This window comes from Mesoplodon bidens (genome assembly GCF_964165515.1).
Source record: "Mesoplodon bidens genome assembly, chromosome: 17".
Classification (NCBI taxonomy): Eukaryota; Metazoa; Chordata; class Mammalia; order Artiodactyla; family Ziphiidae; genus Mesoplodon; species Mesoplodon bidens.
In genome coordinates this window covers 1,434,946-1,454,415 of record NC_138174.1, presented here as the reverse complement: position 1 = coordinate 1,454,415, position 19,470 = coordinate 1,434,946, and the positions used below count along the sequence as shown (strand labels likewise).

General features: G+C 51.4%; 1 protein-coding gene across 2 annotated transcripts in view; it reads left to right on the top strand.

Annotated features, from left to right (window-relative positions):
• Positions 1-210: 210 nt before the first annotated feature.
• LATS2 (large tumor suppressor kinase 2) overlaps positions 211-19,470 on the top strand; it is a 49,496-nt gene continuing 30,236 nt past the window's right edge. Inside the window, exons 1-2 of one of the 2 annotated variants that reach the window (XM_081214530.1) lie at positions 211-308; positions 10,287-10,838. In XM_081214530.1, the coding sequence (XP_081070656.1) occupies positions 10,494-10,838 (345 nt within the window). In that variant the 5' untranslated portion in view covers positions 211-308; positions 10,287-10,493. Of the gene's footprint in view, positions 309-553; positions 776-10,286; positions 10,839-19,470 lie in introns of those variants that run through there. The other variant, XM_081214531.1, reaches the window with a different exon arrangement.

Here is a 19,470-nt window from a genome sequence, read left to right as displayed (position 1 = left end):
CGGGCCCCGCACGGACGGGCGGCCGGACGGCGGCCGGGCCCCGCGCCCCCTGGGCGGCCGGCGGGCCCGGGCGGGGGCGGCGCTGACGCGGCGGTCACGTGACGCCCCAGGAATGCCAACAATGTAGCGAATGTCCCGCTCGGGCTGCGCGCTGGGCCGCGGCGCGAGCGCCGGAAGATGGGGCCGCCCGCCCGCCCGTCCGCCCGGCGCCCCGCGTCCCCGCCCGCCGGCCGCCCCAGGGCTCGGCGTCCCCCGCGAGGCCCCGGAGCCGCGGGCCAGGCGGCCGCGGACGGCGTAGACGGCGCGAGGTGAGCGGGGCGGCGGGGCCCGGATCGGGACTCGGGACGCGGCGGCGGGCGGGGCCGCGCGCTCGGACGGAGGGGGGTCCGCGCCGTCGGGCCACCTCAGCCCTCGGCCCCTCGCGGGCAGGTCGTCCCCGGACGGAGGCCGCGCCGCCCTCCCCCTCGCGGGCCGCCCCTCCCCCCGGGCCGCGCCCCCGGGTCTTCCCCTCCCCCACCCTCCCCCTCCCCCCCACCTTCCCCCACCCCCCTCCCCCCCCCACCCCGACCCCCGTCCGGAGTCCGGCCTCCCGCGGCGCTCCCCTGAGCTCGGCGCCCGCCGGGCTCCGGACGCGGGTTCCGACCCAGTTCGCGGCGCCTGGCGACCCGGCGGAGGCAGGTGGGGCCGGGGAGACACACGTGCCCCGCCCGCAGCCCTCGGTGGGACCCGGACGGTGCGCGCTGTGTGCGGGTTTCGTCGTGTGGACCGATTACACGTACGTGGGGGGCAGGGGAGGGGGTCTCCCTGGACAGGAGTCCAGACTTCAGAACTCACCAGCCCGGGACTGTGTGAGACCCAGCGCTTGGCAGGTAGAAATGCAGTGGCCAGACAGCTCTCTTCCCAAAGTGTTCAGCAAATACGTGCAATTGTAGGGGAAAGTTTGCCCCCATTTTACTAAGAAACTTGAATGGAAAGTCACAAAATGTGTGATGTTCGCACAGGTGTTCAGTTTGAATTTTAACCTAGGGGTTGACAGGCCTTCCCTTAGTAATGGAGAAAGTAACTCCTGGCCCATTATTAGGGAAATTGTGCTCAAGAGAGCTTGATTCATAGTTTTAGTTGAATCTTAACTAAAATCCCAGCGTGATGGATCACTATTTTTGAGCGCTCAATCAGGAGACTAAGCTACTTTGTATCTTTTAAAAGTTTTTTCTTTAGCAAATGTATTAATAAGAGAGTAACAGAAAAATCTTCAAAATAAGAATGCACAGACTGTTTAAGAAAGTCTGTTTTAAATTATAATTAACAAGACACTGTGTTATTCAGCCTGTCATAAAATTTGGTCTCATTATCCAGGTATATATAGCACTGTTTAAAGAATATGCCAGCATTCCTTTGAAATTAAAATTGCTGAACATTTAATGAATCTCAAAATGTCAAGCAATTTAAAATGATAATCTGGGCAGAAGCTGTCATAAAAAATTATTAAGGTGAATTATGAAAATCTCGGAATTTTTGAACCGGAAAAGATTCTTCTAGTCTCTTCATCTAATTTGAAATCGTTTTGACTTAGGTGTAAATGGGAGCTGTACATATTTCTTTCTTTCTTTAGCAAATCGCAGGGTTGGGGGAGGGACTTTCCTTTGGTGGGAGGGGAATGTTTTCACAATAAGATGCCTTGTTATTTTAAATGATGTGCTGTAAGTAGCCAACCCCGGGCTCCTAAATCCCACTGCATGTGTGGGTTGGACGTGAGGAGGGGTGTTGAAGCTGACAAATTCGCCGTAATGACCCAGGAAACATTTGGGGGAACTTTGGGGGGGTGTTCTGAACCAGACTAACACAGGTTTTGAAAAGCTGCTTTTATGTTTTATTTCATGGTTATCATAATGTGAAACTTCTAAATAATGTTCCTTACTGACTTTAAAAAAATAAAAGGTTTGAAGAAATACAGAAGATAAATTCACTGCATTTACTTTGTTTTGACTGTAAATCTGCTCTAAAAAGGAGCAAAATATTCTGATCAACAGAATGAAGAGCTTGGGCTTGAACATTTCTAGAACATTTCCGACTTCCAGCATGAAAAATTCCCTGAATCTCCTTCCTTTTTTTAAAAAAAGCCTATTGCTCAGTAATCCCTATGGACAGAACTGGGCGTCCCGAGTCCAGGGGTCACCATCCCCACTGTGTGCTGGTGGCTGACGCTCTGTGTGGGGCGGGGAGTGGGCTTTATTACAGAGAGCACCTGTGACAGCTCCCAGAGCCTGGAGGTAGCCCTGTTTGGCCACTCATGTCACTAAGTGTTAGTGTTAGTACTTTTGAGCCTAATGCTGTTTGATTTACAGTTTCATTTTGAAAGTATGATTAGAACAAGGTAATGCTGGAAGTAAGGATAGTAGTTACGGTGCTAAAATTAGGCTGGAAACTGGACGTTGTTTAATGTTTGCCGTTCACTCTACAAAAGCTTTATTTCGCTTGCCACTCGACCACGTCAACCTAACAGTGACAAGTGGTTGTTTAAGTTAATTAAATACTTTTTGTTCATATGCCGATATTTGACATTCATAGGAAATTTTCTGGAGGACAAGGGAAAACTCTCATATTGTGTAGCAGTGGTTTGTGTTTACTGTTACCTGTTCCTATACTGTGGCATAGAGCAGATCCTGTAGTCTCTAAATTCGTTAGCGCGGTGAGAATCTTTTCGAGGATGTAAGCTGGCTTTTGAATGGAGTGGGCTTCTCTTTGGAGTACTGACCTCCCTGTCTCCAGGCCGTGGTCTTGAGCAGAAGTGCTAGGGACCAGCTCGTTCCTTACTAATTAATTAACTCCATCCTGTCTCAGGAGTGTCACTCCTGTGTTTTCATTAAAGGTACCCAGATGCACCTGCCTTGCTCCCCGACATTATCTGCCTGTTCATCTTTTCTATGTTTGAGCCTTTTCACAGGAAGTTCCGGACTCCAAGAATAGCTTCACGCTTCCTCCATCAAATCATAGCCCTTGTGCCTTTCCAACTTTGGTGAAGCGACCCTTTCTCTGGGAGGTTTTCTCCAAATAGGCCTGTGCACTGGGATTCCTTGGATGGTCATGTATCACCTCTGTCCACAGCAGTGACTCTCCAGTGGCATGGGTGGTCCAATCCCTGGCCGCGGAGTTTCCGAAACTTGAAGGGGAGAGGGTTTCAGAGGAGGTGAGGCTCCTCAAAGAGTGAAAGCCCCTGCCGGGGTATGGAATGGAATATAAGGGGACCCATCCTGTTGGGTTGCTTGCTGTTATGATTGCTACAGAGAACAGGTGACAGATTTATCTACAGCCTGGTCGTTCCACGTGGTCATCTTGAGTACAGACTTCTCTGGCTCCATTTCTTTATGCTGTTATTCATAATGTGTGCCTTTAAGTGTATGTATGTGTATATCTATATACACACACACATATATATATATATCATACAGATATCATGTACAAAGCAAACAGGGCATGTGGTAGCTTGTTTTCCCTGGATCGTAAACTTATTTGGAGGTGAGGCCCAGTTTTACCTGAGTGAATCCATACAATGTCCGGTACAGCCTTTGGCACGAGTGGAGACCTCTGTACCCACTGAAACCTTGTGACTGCGCTCTTGGTTGGAGAGACGTCCTCAGGGACCCTCCTGGTGAGGGGTATCTCCTGTGAGGGTTTCCTGGCTGGGGCAGCCCTGGAGAGGTCCTGCAGCACAGTGGTGTTTGGTTCTGACATTCAGCATCTGGCTGCAGGCCTGGCCCGGCTGCCTGGTTTATTTCAGCTTTGCTAGTTAGTTATAGTAAGGATATGATTTAAATAATAACTGGAATTTTAGGTCCAAGAAATACTGTGTAAAAAATGCCAGTATGTGTCCTTAGTGCGGGTCCTGCGGTCCGTGGGTTTGGTTGGTTCCTTCGTTGGTCGGGGCTGAGTGTGTGTTTGGCAGCCAGTGTGGGTTGTGAAGTACTGGGAGAAATTAGAATAAAAATTCTTCAACATCTGATAGCATTTTCCAGGATTGGTTTAAGAACTAGAACTGGGTTTGGTAGGGCCAAATTAAGGGATGATTAAAATATTGCTCTCATATTAAGTTTTTACAGGAGCCACCTATACTAGGAATAGGATTTAGTAGTTGTCACAGCTCCAGATTTGAAAATGAGTTGTTTTTGTCTTGTGAGTTGTATTGCAGTTTTTGTTGTTGTTGTTTTTTTTTAAGAGGCATGAGAGAATAACACTTCATTGTTAGGAGATAATACAGGGGCTTTCTTTGCACACCGAGAGTATTGCAGTTTTAAAATTCCAGTGTCTTGTAGTTTATTTTACTATTTTATTTATTTATTTATTGGCTGCTTTGGGTCTTGGTTGCTGTGCACGGGCTTTTCTCTAGTTGTGGTGAGCGGGGGCTACCCTTCGTTGCGGTGCGTGAGCTTCTCACTGCGGTGGCTTCTCTTGTTGCAGAGCACCGGCTCTAGGCGTGCGGGCTTCAATAGTTGTGGCTCGTGGTCTCTAGAGCGTAGGCTCAGTAGTTGTGGCTCCGCGGCATGTGGTATCTTCCTGGACCAGGGCTCGAACCCGTGTCCCCTGCATTGGCAAGTGGATTCTTAACCACTGCTCCACCAGGGAAGCCCTGTAGTTTCTTTTAAAGTATATTTAAATCAATTGATGATACCTAAGAAATTTCTAAAATTAGATTACTTTGCTTGCTACTCCTGTTTTTTTTTTTTCTTTTCTTTTTTTTTTTTTTTTGGCTGCACCGTGGCCTATGGGATCTTAGTTCCCCAACCAGGGATCGAACCTGGGCCCCAGTAGTGAAAGCACAGAGTTCTAACCACTGGAGCACCAGGGAATTCCACTACCCCGATTTTTTAAAGACCCATCCATGAGGCTTTAGGGTTGTATTTGTAAAATTCTTGATGAGAGAGCTTATTAAAATGATACAGTAGGGCTTCCCTGGTGGCGCAGTGGTTGAGAGTCTGCCTGCCAATGCAGGCGACATGGGTTCGAGCCCTGTCCTGGGAAGATCCCACATGCCGCGGAGCTACTAAGCCCGTGCGCTACAACTACTGAGCCTGAGCTCTAGAGCCCGCAAGCCACAAAGACTGAGCCCACGTGCCACAACTACTGAAGCCTGCGCGCCTAGAGCCTGTGCTCCACAACGAGAAGCCACGACAATGAGAAGCCCGTGCACCGCAACGAAGAGTAGCCCCCACTCACCACAACTAAAGAAAGCTTGTGCACAACAACAAAGACCCAACACAGCCAAAAATAAATAAATAAATTTATAAAAAATAAAAAATAAAAAAAAAATGATACAGTAGAGTGTCAGAGTAGCTCATTTCCAGCTGCAGTCTTTTTTTTTTTTTTTTTTTTTTGCGGTACGCGGGCCTCTCACTGTTGTGGCCTCTCCCGTTGCGGAGCACAGGCTCCGGACACGCAGGCCCAGCGGCCATGGCTCATGGGCCCAGCCGCTCCGCGGCATGTGGGATCTTCCCGAATTGGGGCACGAACCCGCGTCCCCTGCATCGGCAGGCGGACTCTCAACCACTGCGCCACCAGGGAAGCCCCCAGCTGCAGTCTTAATTTGACTGATGAGTATTCTCATGAAAAATGCTCTCAGAAGTTCATAATTTCACCATGAAGTCAACTGTCGTCAAACTAACGTCTAAAAATACAAGGTCACAAGCTGAGAAAATACTTTCATTCTCTGTGTAACTGAAGGAGAGTTTCCTCCTTACCACATTATTCAGGCAGGACCAGTTTGCCTGTAGGTGTCCTACGTCCTCACCTAGGGAGCCAGGTATGCCCAGGAGACCGAGGTGGGAAGGCGATGAGAAGGGGGTGGGTCCCGCGTGGGTCCCGCCCGCCCCTGCACACAGGCGCGGCTTTAGGAGGTATCACTGAATAACTCTTCCAGCTTTCCAGTATGTTTGAAAATTTTCATAATGAAATGTTGAGGGGGAAAAAAGAAAAGAAACCAGGACGTCTGATCCAGATTCTGTTTGGGGGTACCTCCACCTGGTATTTCTTAGCTTGGGTAGAAACACAGATGTCGACACAGAAATGTCTAGTCTCTCCCGCGCTGCTTGGCTTTATAATTGGAATGTTTGTGGGACACATGGGCACTTAAACCCCCAGTATTTGCAGGCGCATGGCTCTGGGAAGCCCCTCCCCGTTGTGTGTTTCAGTGTCCGGGTGGAGTGCGGAGGGGCAGGAGGTTCAGACCTCCTGCGAGGAGAGTTTGTCCACTGCCAGCACCCAGTTCTGAGGTCCGGCCTTTCCTTGTGTAGCTGTGTTTAGTGAGGGAGCGCGATCAAACACTAGCTGGATGTGAACAGTTAGATGACTGTGCATAATGCTCATCATTGCAACCATTCCTAAGTGTGCAGTTCAGAGGCACTAAATACATGGACACTGTCACTGCAGTCAGCACCACAGTCCATATTACACGCTTTTTCATCGTCCCAGACACAAACTCTGTACCCCTCCACCAGCCCCTGGTGACTCCAGTCTTCCGTGTCTCTCTGGATTTGCCCCGTAGGAGTGGATCACACACTGTTCATCCTTCGGTGTCTGGCTCATGTCACGCAGGGTAATGTCCTCAGGGTTCATCCACGTCGTAGCAGGTGCGAGAACTTCATTCCTTTTTCTGGCCGAGTAATACACCGCAGTCGTGCGACTTTTTATAGGAGTTTTGTGTAAATGTCAGGAACACTGTATCTGAAACCTCAGAGAAAGGGCACTGTGTTTTTCGAGGGCCGTCCCCATCCACAGTCCGTGCTGCGTGTTCTCCCGAGAGCGCCGTGGGGCAGGTTTTACCCCCAGTCCAGGATCGCGGGGACAGACTCAGACGCTTCCGGGCAGCGGCTGGGGGAGCCCCAGCCCTCGTGGTGCTTACAGTTCAGGTGATTCAGGAGGAAGGCGGGCACACTTGACAGTGCTCTGGGGGGCTGTGGGTGGCCCGCAGGGTCTCCGTGGTTGGGTGGGCGGGAAGACCCTCTGCTGTGGGTCACAGCTTTTAGTGCTTCTCCCTTTTAGAGTAACTCCCAGGGAATTTACTCAGAATCCTCCTCGCGGCCCCACACCCTTCTCTCTGCTTCCGTGGCCAGGCAGGGAGGCCGGCCCTGTGTCCTGGCTTTGACCTTCTTACGGCTCTTTTTCCTTCTCCGTGGACCATCTCCAGGGGCCGAGTGGAGAGCCGCTTTGCCTGTCCTGCCTGTGTCGCCTGGCAGCAGCCTGAGGCCCATCACAGCCTGCTGTTGCTCTGAGGACTGCCGCTCCCCCGCCTATCTGTCCCTGTCCACCGGGGGTGTCGTGCTTCTCACCTAGGCCCCTGTCGTCCACCTGGACTGTCCCAGCTTTGTCCCTCCCAGCCCTCTGTCCAGTTGGCTTCCTGACTCAACTCTCTAAAGGGCGCTTGGCTGTGTCACTTCTTAGCTCGGCTGCAGACGGTGGCTCCCCGTGGAGTCCAGACGTGGCCGTGATCTGGAAGGTCCTCCCCATCAAGCCCCTGGGCGCCTCCCAAGCATCATCCCTCCAGACTCGAGGAAAGGCCTCTCCGCGGCCCTCAAGCTGCTGGAGGAACCTGTGGACGGCGCATTCCTCTTCTCCTTTGCATATGCTGTTCCCTGGGCTGGAATTCCAGGCTTCCCTGCACAGAGCTTTAGTTCTCTCCACTCCGGAGCTGCTTCTGCCTTTCTCCTTTATTCTCCCATTTGTCAGATGATTCTTTCTCTCCTCTTGGGCGTCTCTTTCTTTGGAGCAGTTTATCTGCCTCCCTCACCCGCTCCTCTCTCTGCCCTGTGACCGTTTGCAGGGGGGATGGGTTGGGGAGGGGTTCCGGAAGGACCCTCCCTGCGTGTTGTCAGGCCCCTCCTTCACATCGGGTATTTATTGCGAGGACAGTATGATTTATGACTTCTGTACTTCCATTTTCAACGGAAGGGAAGAGAACTACAGATTGGAAACAGAGTGGTTTGTGTGAAGATCGTAGGAAAAGGTACAGCTCCCGTCTGTTCTCAGACGTGCTCAGCAGCTCCTTGAGAATCTGTTCATGTTTGTTGGAATGTGAACTTGTGGTTTTAGACAGTTAGGTGTTTCAGAACAGATGCTTAGACCACGAGGTCACTGAGAATGAGTGTAGGTGCAGTGTGCCCCATATGACACCAGTGCAGCAGGGCTCTGGGCTCGGGTCCACGGCCCGGGAGCCTCAGCTGTGTCTCAGCCAGTGGGTCACTATCGCGTACTCAGGGCATTTCAGCGACTTTAACGTATTAGATGTTGTGTTTAAAAATACGAATTTCAGGGCTTCCCTGGTGGCGCAGTGATTGACAGTCCGCCTGCCGATGCAGGGGACACGGGTTCGTGCCCCAGTCCAGGAAGATCCCGCATGCCGCGGAGCGGCTGGGCCCGTGAGCCATGGCCGCTGAGCCTGCGCGTCGGGAGCCTGTGCTCCGCAACGGGAGAGGCCACAACAGTGAGAGGCCTGCGTACAGCAAAAAAAAAAAAAAAAAAAAAAAAAAAATACGAATTTCATGTTGAAAATTTTATGTAGCCTGCTTCTTACTTTCTAAATAGAATCTTCTTATAGTTACAGTGAGAAAAGGGGACAGGTAAAACCTTTTGAGACCTTCCATCTTCCCATCTCTAAGAAAGGAATAGTAATTTTATGTCATGTTTTCAGGTTTACTGTTGTGTATGGTAATGTAATAGATCTATGTAAGCTAATTCACATGAAATGCTTAGAACAGAGCCTGGCGCTTAGTAAATACTGGATAAACATTAGCTATCTCCCCACCCCAGCGGGAAAAAAGGGGTGAAAAAGGCTGTGAAGCATAGTTCCTCACTGAAAGAAGTCCAGACCCCTGTGCCCCTCGCCTTTTAAAGGATGCTCCAAGAAGGGATCAGTTTTCCTTTGTTCATTAAAACTCAAAGTGATTGTCCTTCACTGTCTGCTCACTGGGTTCTGTGGTCACGGCCACGTGGGCTGCCTCCAGGGCAGGACAGCTCAGGACAGAGCGGCAGTGACCACGGGACGCTGAGCCTCACTCTGTGCTCACCCGCTGCTGCCCCCTGTTGGGCGGAGGGGAGGGAGGTGACCTCACCTGTCCCAGGCTACGCAGCCCTGAGCCCCTGGGCCAGGTGCTGCCAGGCAGCGTCAGGGCTGGGCTCGCCTTCTGACTGCCAGCATGGCAGCGCTCAGTGAGTTAGCCGGCAGCAGGTATAAGCATTGTGGGAAGTGCCCTCATGACAGCGAGTTCTGTACAGAGAGGCTGCTTCCCTGCTGAGGGGTGAGTGCCGCATGCAGACGACTTGCATCTACACAGCCCTTGTTACTGTGGTCACTGCGTGACCACCCACATGCTGTTACCAGACCCCTCCATGCAAGTGTCAGTTTCCACAAGCGACACATTCTCATTTTATTTTTATTATTTATTTATTTATTTTTGGCTGTGTTGGGTCTTTGTTGCTGCGCGCGGGCTTTCTCTAGCTGCGGTGAGTGGGGGCTGCTCTTCGTTGCGGTGCGCGGGCTTCTCATTGCGGGGGCTTCTCTTGTTGCGGAGCACGGGCTCTAGGCGTGCGGGCTCAGTAGTTGTGGCGCACGGGCTTAGCTGCTCCGCGGCATGTGGGATCTTCCCAGACCAGGGCTCAAACCCGTGTTCCCTGCACTAGCAGGTGGATTCTTAATCACTGTGCCACCAGGGAAGCCCCGAGACACTCTTATTTTAGTATTTAGGTCAAAATGCCGGTAAGAAGTTGACCACTTTATAAAAAAACCAGAGGAGTCGTGACCCTCAAAGTCTCATAACACATTGTGTGAACCTTCAGCGTGACAGGCTGTGGTTTCTTTCAGGAGGTTTGGGAGGGTTTTATAAGAAAGAGTTCCCAAGAGGTGGAAGGACCCCCGGTTGAGGTGAGTGGAGAGGCTGGTTAGTCAAGCTGTGGGGATGCGGGACGTGGTGTGGACCAGCCGCTGACCCCTCGAGCTGTGGATTTCCAAGTGAGGTCATGTTACACAGGAGAACTTTAACTGAGCTGTCGGTTGTTACTACTGTTGTTCTTGCCCCAGATTGAGTACTTATAAGAAAGTGTTGGCTTCCGGAGCGGAATGTCATTGCAGGTTCCATGTTACAGGAGATGCCTGGGGTGGCCCTGCCTGTCACGGGCTCTAAGCAGAGTTGAACCGTGTCTTTATCTTTTCTGAGAGGTGGTGTGTTCTTTCTTTAGCTTTCCAAGTGGAATATTTTCAGGATCATTGTCCATTTCTGAGCACCTCTCGTTTTCCTTTTCAGGTAGAGATGATCTTCAAAATGAAGCCTCTGGAAAATGGTCGGTTCTCTGCAGGAACTACAAAAATGGAAGGAAAGAACATTTTCAAAACAACCTTGTTGTGAAAGTGTGTTTACAACTAACTGATACTGTTGACGGTTTCGTTTTCGTTTTAACTAATAGACACTTTAAGAAGATTGTATTTATGGTCAAAGGAAACTGGACTAACCATGCGGCCGAAGACTTTTCCCGCCACGACCTACTCTGGGAACAGCCGGCAGCGGCTGCAGGAGATCCGCGAGGGGCTGAAGCAGCCACCCAAGACCCCCGCCCCGGGGCCGCCTGCGGGGCCGGGCACTGATGCCGCCCTGGATGCCAAGGCCCTGGGGGGCAAGGACGCGGCCAGGCAGCAGCAGCAGCAGACGAGGACAGCCCCGAAGTTCGGGCCTTACCAGAAAGCCCTGAGAGAAATCAGATACTCCTTGCTGCCCTTTGCTAATGAATCGGGCCCTTCGGCCGCCGCAGAAGTAAACCGACAAATGCTGCAGGAACTGGTGGACGCGGGCTGTGACCAGGTGGGTGGACGCTCCCGGGAGGCTGCCCATCTGGGGTGCAGAGGAGACCAGCAGAGGTCCCTGGAGAGGGGTTTCTAGGCTACAAACCCGAGGCCCTTTCTGCGTCCCATTGCACTGTTTTCCACCTTCTCTCCAAAACCATCTTGTTAGCTGCTTTCCTTTTCAGGCAAGATCCAGAGATTTCTCAACTCTCCTGAAGTTGTGTCACATGCACTTTCTGTCCTGTCCCTGTGAGGATGGGAAGGCTTTCCCACGTAGCCCTCTCCTTGGGGTTTATTTGGCTTATTCTGAGCTGTCATGGGGAAGAGACTGGCTTCTTTGAACTGGTGTTTGGTTTGTGCATTTTCTAACTCAGCTAAGGGGAAGGTTGGTTAACATGAGTCGGCTCTTTGCCTCTGTTTTCTCCTGTTTTAAAAGGTAGCATCTATGCTATTAGAGGAGACGTAACTATATTAAGGGAATGAGAAAGACTAGAAAATAAAAAGCTTGAGAGATCATCCAGGTGGTGACAACACAGTCTGACTTCTCACTGCTTAAGAATAAAGGCCAGTTAATGGAGGAGACATCCGTTACCCAGAAACACACACGGGGCCGTGCGTTTACGATCTTGTGCTGTTCATGTAGCTGAATAAAGTCCGAACCGAGGGGCAGGACCGTGTAAAATGGAGCTCATGTCCACCCAGGTAAAAACGTGTCCGTGACATGTAACTGTCTTATGAAATGGCTTCTGAAAGCAAGCGCTGTATCACCACCTGTCGTGTGAAAGTCAGAGCCGCATGAACGTGGAAATAGACCAGGCACATCTGCCGCCTTGCAAACTGAGTAGGATTTCATGCGCAGAGCACATCAGGATGGCTTGGGCACCTCTAGTTTCTTAGAAACAGCCTAACTACGTACTCCTGGCCTCACAGTCACGGGAACTGGGAGGAGAGAGAAACAACGCCCTCTTTTATTTCCAAAAGCTACCTCAGCCCTCTTACAGTTTCTTACCGGAGAACTTACGTTTCTCAGGTGATCTGTTTGGGGAACTAGTGGTGCTGTTTGTGGGGCTTCCTTGACCCTCCGGGATGTGCTGGGATTGACCTGGGCGACTAGCTGCTTTCTTGAAGCCCAGGCTGTGAATAGTGGGCGCAGAGGGTTAGCAGTGTGAGCTGGCAACACAGCCATGGCCTGTCTCTCTGTGCAACTATGAAGCTGTGCCCTGACCCACAGAACCTGAGGCTTTTGAAGGTAGGAGGGCGCTGTCCCAGGGGAACAGTGGGTGAGACTGCAGATACTCAGCCCAGTAACGAAGCTGAAAACCTGGTGTGAATCCCTGGCAAACAAAAGAGGTAATCAGAGCCGCTGTTCTTGCGGTCATGATAAAACCAAACAAATGAGGCAAATGATCCAGAATACAGGCGGGATCTCATTGTGGTAAAATCCATTCGTGATAATTACAGTGCAAAAAATCATGAAGCTGGTGCCGTTTATAGTAAAACACAAATATGGTAAAATTAAGGATCGGGACACCCATAAGTTCCCATCAACATGTAATTTATGTTAATTGCTAGTAGAAAAGACTCTTTACCCTTTTAATGCTCCTGAAACAGTCCATCGGTTGGGTGTACAGTGTTACTTTATGACTTAAAACAACTCTGCCTGCGCTCTGACCCTCCAACTCAGACTTTTTCTGGCCTGGTTAGAGGGTACATTTGCTTTCAGAGAATTCTGGTTGGAAAGTCATTATGTGAACCCAAATAATGTGAGAGAAAGCTCAGCAGTACCTCTAGAGTTGTGAGTCTTGGATAAAGCAGGAGATTAGAATTCCCGTGTAACAGGTACAGAGAATTCCTGTTGGTGCAGCTTTTCCCCTTGTCTCCTGTTGTATTGCCTTTTAATTTAGGTTCAGTTTTGTTTTCTTATATTTTGAGTTTAAATGCCATTTTAACCCTATATTAAGAATGGCAATAAACTCCCAGTTTTCCCAAGGTCTTATAGGTCCTTGTTGGTGGTAACACACTTTTATATGCAGTGTTTTATCTATTGCATGTGCACACACATTTTTTCCCACATTTTATTGGGACTCTGATTCAGTTCCTGGAAAAAAGTAAAAGACTGTTCACTGCATAATGGTATAATGTCTATGTCAAACGATGTAATGTTCATAAATCTTTTGCACATAAATCACTAAAGACTTATGAAAATTTCTATAGGGAAAACAAAGAGGCCAATAGGTTAATATTTCTTAAGCAAGGAGCTGTTCTTTAAATATAGATTTAAGGAATTGGAAAGATGTTTTTGATTATGAGCATCCGTTTTGTTTCATTGGGTAGTCTCTTATTAGCACAAGTGATGATTTAAATTTAGCTTTGACTTTATCTTTCTTATAAAATTTAGTTTCACTTTAAATCTTTATAGTTCCAGACGGCCATATTACCAGGTGTTCTCTCTTTTTCTTCCTGAGACAGTTTTAAAAACGGCTAATTCAGTTTTGCAGCAAGGTTAGTGTGTGTGACATTGCAGCGTCTCGGAAGCACTGATTTGCACTGTCCTGCCGCATCGTGGCGCGTTAGCGCAGGTAGGGCGCCCTCCGGACGGGCCTGCAGCCCTTGGGGCTGCCGAGAGTCTGTGTGGGGGCCTTGGGAGAGCAAGGATGCCCATGGCTCCTGGGCCCTTAGAGCAGCTGGACGTTCCATCACGGTGTGTCCCCAGAGGGGGACGTAGGTGAGGAATTTCTTTCAGACGGGAGTCCTGGGACTGGTTCGTGCTTTTTCCCTGTGGATGACCTGTGTCCTGACCCTCCCCGGCCTCCCTCCTTGCTCTGCCGTGGGTGGTGCTGAGTCCAGGGCTGTGGCCTGGCGCGGCTATGTTCCCCTGGCCCCGAATTTCTCTGTTGGTATACTTTTCCTAATCCTGACTTAATCCAGTTTTCCTCACTTTATTGTATGTGTTTAAGTGGTTAAAATCTTTAACTAAATGCAGGTAGGAAGAAATGTAAACAAACAAATCGATTTATTGTGCCCAACTCGGCCTGAGGAAGCAAGCCAGTGGTCAGGGACCCGAGCACAGCACCAGGTAGGCTGGGGTGATTTGGTCAGTAGGAAAAGGGAGAGACTTCTTGGCATCCTCAAGCGACAGAGGGCCGAAGGATCGCGTTTCTCCGCCCGTCACACAGGGCGCCCCTTGGCCCAGGTCCTCTTGCAGAGGCCGCGGCGCTGGGCACGCTGCTGTCAGAGTGGAAGGACAGGCCTGGTGGTGGCTGCGCCCGTGTGTCCCCGCCCTGTTCTGAGACCGCGTGGCAGCGGTCAGAGAGGGTTCCACTTGCGACCCCAGTGACTCGGGCTCCCCCCGCCGCGGCAAGCGTGGTCGCACGTCCCTGTCACACGTGCTTGAGCGGAGGGAGGCCAGCGGTGCCCGCGGAGGGGCTTCCTCCTCAGCGGCTTGGCCCCTCCTCTCGCCCCCCTCCTCCCCCCGGCCGCGCTTGCCCAGCCCCCCTTCCCCCGGACAAGCTCACGCCGGGGCTCTGTGGACGTGTCACACTGTGTCGGCGGTGATGCCATCTCCCCTCGTCCCCGTCTGATCAGCTCTCCTCCTGCAGGAACCCTTGTTCTTGCCTCCGGGTTTGAGCCGACCCTGGTCAGACCTCCAGGCTCCGTTGTTTCTTCTTTTTTTCTTTTTGGCTGCACTGCATGGTATGTGGAACTTCCCCGACCAGGGATCGAACCCCTGTTCCCTGCACTGGAAGCGCGCAGTCTTAACCACTGGACCTGCAGGAGGGTCCCGGGGTCCATCGTTTCTAACTCGTAGGCCCATGGTTGGCCACCCCTCTCGGGGCTGGACCGAAGAGTGCACCCCCCCTATGCCCTGGAGGCCCCGCGTGGACATGGGGCTGTGCCCCTCATTCGGCAGGAGCAGTGATGGTGGGAAACGCAAGCTTTGCAGAGAGGATTCCGGCCGCTGGTCCACTAAACTGTCCCTCAAGTCTCAGGCACTGGAACAGACAGACGCACAGCTCTGCCTCGCTGTCCGTTATCAGGAAAGGGCCAGGGGGTGACCCTGAGGGGCGCCGATGCGAGGCTGCCATCCCTTCATCCTGGTGACAGGTGGCCTCGGGTGGTCTCACTCTAAGGCCGGGGTTTTGCTTATGAGAGAGATGCAGGGATTCAGGTGACTCGTATGTTTCCTCCTCTTCCTCTGGAAAGGGGACTAGTGTTCAGGGTTGTCACTGCCCTGAAATATTAATAAGAGCAGGAGGAAAAAAGAAACACTTGAGTTGAGGAATGTCAGTCCTGTAACAGGAAACTGTCTTAACAATGACTGTGGGTGTAGCAGCCTTTGCCTTTTCCCCCTCTTTTTTTTTCTTTTTTTTTGATTTTCAAATTAATTTCAGCCCTGCCAAAAGATAAACTATACCTTTCTAAATAGGATTTAGAGTTACTTTCACAAGACACAAGCAAATCATACCTTTGTGTCGTACCTTCCCCCAGGCTTCCCCAGGTTATTAAAGTAGCGTGCGTTCATTGTGCACTTTTGGAAAACACAGAAAAGTATAAAGAGAAAATAAAAATTGCCTGCAATTATATCAGCCCAGATATGACCACTCTGAACATTTTGGTATGAAAGTGGCCGCATTTTATTTCCAGTTAAAGGAAATTAAGGGAAGTTATCAAGGAGCGATGAGCCCGGGGTGACAGGTAGAAACAGGCTGATCACAAAACAGCACGTACGATATGATCCCAGTTCTTCTGTTGCAGAAATATACGCGTTGACTCTCTCCCTGCTCACCTTCTCACTCAGCTCTCCCGCCAGGCCGGGGACCACAGGCTCCTGTCCCCATCTGTTCCCTGCAGAGAACCCTCCGAGCGGTCACTCTGGAAAGGAAGGATCCTGTCCTTTCCCTCCGGAAACCTTCCCACTGTGCTGGGGACGAGTTCTTAGCCTCAGGTCCCGCCCTTTCCCGCGGTCGGCACCCTGGCCCCGCCGGCTGTGTGGCCTCTTCTCAGGCTTCCCAACTCCAGCCCCCCCTTGCCTGGGTGATGCCCTCTCCTCTTTGGAGGCTTGTCTTAGTGTCATGGATTCAGAAAAGCCTTTTCTGATCCCTGGTCTAAACTGGAACCCCCTGTTTTTGTTCTTTCATTACAGTGGAAGTTCCCTCCGTGGCTTTTATCAGAATTTGTTTCTATGTGTGTAGTTGTGTATTTTGTTCAGTAACCATCTCTCCCTTCAGGTTTCAGACCTGTGAAGCAGTGGCTTTGTTCTGATCACCATCCTCTAGGCCCTAAAACTGTGCAAACCCTCAGAAGTGAAGGGATAAAGGTTTCATCATACACATTTTTGTTTGTAACATCTGTGTTATATTCCATTGTTCAAACAGATGTTCTGTAATTTATTGTAAATAACTGGTGTTAAAAGGTAAACCGAGGCATATTAAACATTTTAAGAGTTTGTTTGAGCGAAAATCTATTTGAGTTGGACAGCACCACGTCGGAAGTGTTAGGAGCTCCAGTGACCAGGCAGGGGAGAGGGAAGCAGGAGGTACCGGTGGGCTGCAGCGAGGCCTGGCCACCGCGAGGGGCGGAGTTTCGGGCTCGTGCCCGGGCTGACATGGCATCAAACCACGCGGGGCTCGCGGCCTCCTCGTCTGAGCAGCTCAGCGCTGGCGATGAACAGCCTTCTGTGGGAATCATAACGGATTTCAGTGATTTCCTGGGAATAAATTTTAGAAATGGAATTACTAGGGCAAGTGATAAGAGCCTTTTTATAGTTTTTATTTGGATCGCCACATTTCTTGAGAAGTGTTTAAGTTGCACTTACGCTGTGAACCCTTCCAGCAATGAGTGAGATCTGTCTCGGATGTCCCTGACCAGAGCCGCTCCTTCAGTCATTGTTTAATGAACACTTTCCCCGATGCCTGCTATGTTTTCCTCCCAAGTAGCTTTCACATCTCTGTCTTTTCCGTGCTAACACCCTGCCCTACCCTAGATAATCCTGAGAAGGCCCCCGACCCGCATTCCTCCCGGTGGCCTTTTCCTGAAACGCGGCCGCAGCCACCCCCTTGGGAGCCGCTGCGCTTCCTCATCCGACCCCGTCCTTTCTCTCGTTGCCAGGCACACCCGCCTGCCCCGGCCGTATCCCCCTCCTTACACGCCGGCGGCCTCCAGGCCGAGTAACTGCCCCGCACGCACTGTCCGTCCTCCTGCTGGGGCCTTCCCGGCAGCCCCGCTGCATCCCACCCCGCCAAAGCCCGCTTCTTCCGTGGTCCATTGTGTGGCCTCCTTGGGCAGTGGGTTCCCGCGTGAGCCGCGTTCTCCCTTCCCTGAATCCCCGTTTCCATCAGGACCCCCCAGGCAACCGTGGTGCCTTACACAGGGTCTTAGGGATTCGCTGGCCCACCTGGCACGTTTCACAGGTGAATTAGCTGAGAACCCACAACAGTAGAAGGAATCGGTGAAATTAAATATGGATCAGTGGACATCACACAAGCAAAAAACAGAGAAAAGATTGAAGAGAAGTAAACAGAATCTCAGCGGCCTGTGGCACAGTAACGAGGGGTCCAGGATGTGTGACGTGTGTGAACTGGAATCCCTGAAGGAGGAAAGGACAGAAAAACATCTGAAGCAGTAATGGCCGAAAACTTCCCGAATTCGGTGAAAACGTTCAGGTACAGGCAGATCTCAGTAAAACGAGGCTCCGCTTTGTCGCGGCTCGCGCACCGGGGGGTGGGGCTTAAGTGGAGATACCACTGACCCTTGAACGACTTGGGTTTGAACTTCACGGGGCCACTTATCCACAGATTCTCTTCAGCAAGTGTGTCCCACGCACTCTGTGGTAGGTTGAATCTACGAACATGGAATCACGAGTGCGGACGGCCGACTGTACAGCTGTACACGGGTTCTCGGCTGTGTGGGCAGTTGAAACCCCTAACCGACCCCCATTGCTCCGGGTCAGCCGTAGCAAGGGTCCTATATTTTTCCTGACACAATTAGAAATCAACATTTAGGTAGGTTGTGGTACGTTAAAAATGCACGTTGCAGCCTTTAGAGCCGTCACTAAAATGCAGCTGGAGGAGATAGAGCTGCAGAGTCAGTGAGGAATTCAAGCGGACGACTAGAGCAGCGTTCGCTTAGCGCGGAAGGAGCCGGGGAGGGCGGAGTGGCGGAGTTTCTGAAAGCCAGATGCGTGGGCAGGAATGCAGACCTAAGTGAAGCCGTAGTGATCATTACACTCGCTGCGTAAAGGGATTAAGCCCCCCAATCAAAAGGCAGAGACTGTCACACTGAATAAAAAAGCAAGATCCACCTCTGTCCCGTCTACAAGGCACACCTGTTACAAGGACAAGGACACAAAGAGACTGAAAGCCAAAGTCTGGGGGAAACGTCTGCCCTGCAAACGTAAACATAGAGTAGGTGCGGTGGCGACGTTGAAATCAGACAGTACCCTCCACGGTGAGGTTTACTTGAGACAGGGGCACCATAATAAAAGGGCCAGTACGTCAGGATGATGTACCAGGGAGAACACACCTGAAGACAAAGCTTCAGGCTCTGTGGGGTGAGGTGTGCCACGCGGGAGCTAAAAGGAGCAATAGACAAATCCATGGTCGCACGTGGAAGCCTTCACCTGGCTCTCCCATGGTCGATGGAGCGGCAGACGAGGATCGGTAGGATGCAGGACACGCAGCTCCGCGTCCCTCCAGCCTGGAGCATCGTGCGGGGGTCCTTCCTCCGTGCTGCGGGGGGGAGGCTCCGCCCTCCGTGAATCAGCCGGCCACTCACATGTAGTGATTCTAGATGCTGACGGGGACAGTCGAGGCCCGAATTAGGTAGGTCAGTAGTTTTGATCCCGAGCCAATAAAAACCAGACAGGGTTTCAGGCTGCTGTGCCTCGCGTCATGGACAGAGCTGAACACCCGAATGACCCTGCGTCTGGGGAGGTGCTGAAAGGCACTTGCTGAACAAGAAGGTGCCACCAGCTTGGGCGCCTTCCCTCTGAAGATGCCTTGCATGGTGTTCCCGCAGGTGCGCCCGTGCTGGCCCCGGGACACCAACAGAAACTTCTCGGTCAGTGTACTTGAATTCTAGTTCATTAACCGTGCAGAACTCACTGGGAGTAGTAAATAGTAGCTTAGACGTCAAGGAATACTGACGTAGTTGATAATAACCTGTTATATAAATAAAAATCCATGAATCAAAAAGCAAAACAGAATGAGATGGCCAGTCAGTGGGCAGCTGCAGCCTGCCGAGTTCTGCAGTGGGCGCTCGGTGGGCCCGGCGGAGGCTCCCAGGCCCTTACTGCCCGTGGGGGGCACCTGCGCTGACCCAGGCGGCTCGTCTGAGTTGAAGTCTGCGCTGAGCCTGATACACGCCTGATTTGGAGGACTTCGTGCAAAAAAGAGAATGTAAGATATCTCTGTACCTTTAATATTGATTGCACTTGAAAGAGATATATTGGGGTAAATAATGTATTAACACTAATTCCACCTTTACCTGTTTCTTCTTTTTTTTTTTTTTTTTTTTTTTTTTTTTTTGCGGTACACGGGCCTCTCACTGTTGTGGCCTCTCCCGTTGCGGGGCACAGGCTCCGGACGCGCAGGCTCAGCGGCCATGGCCCACGGGCCCAGCCGCTCCGCGGCATATGGGATCCTCCCAGACCG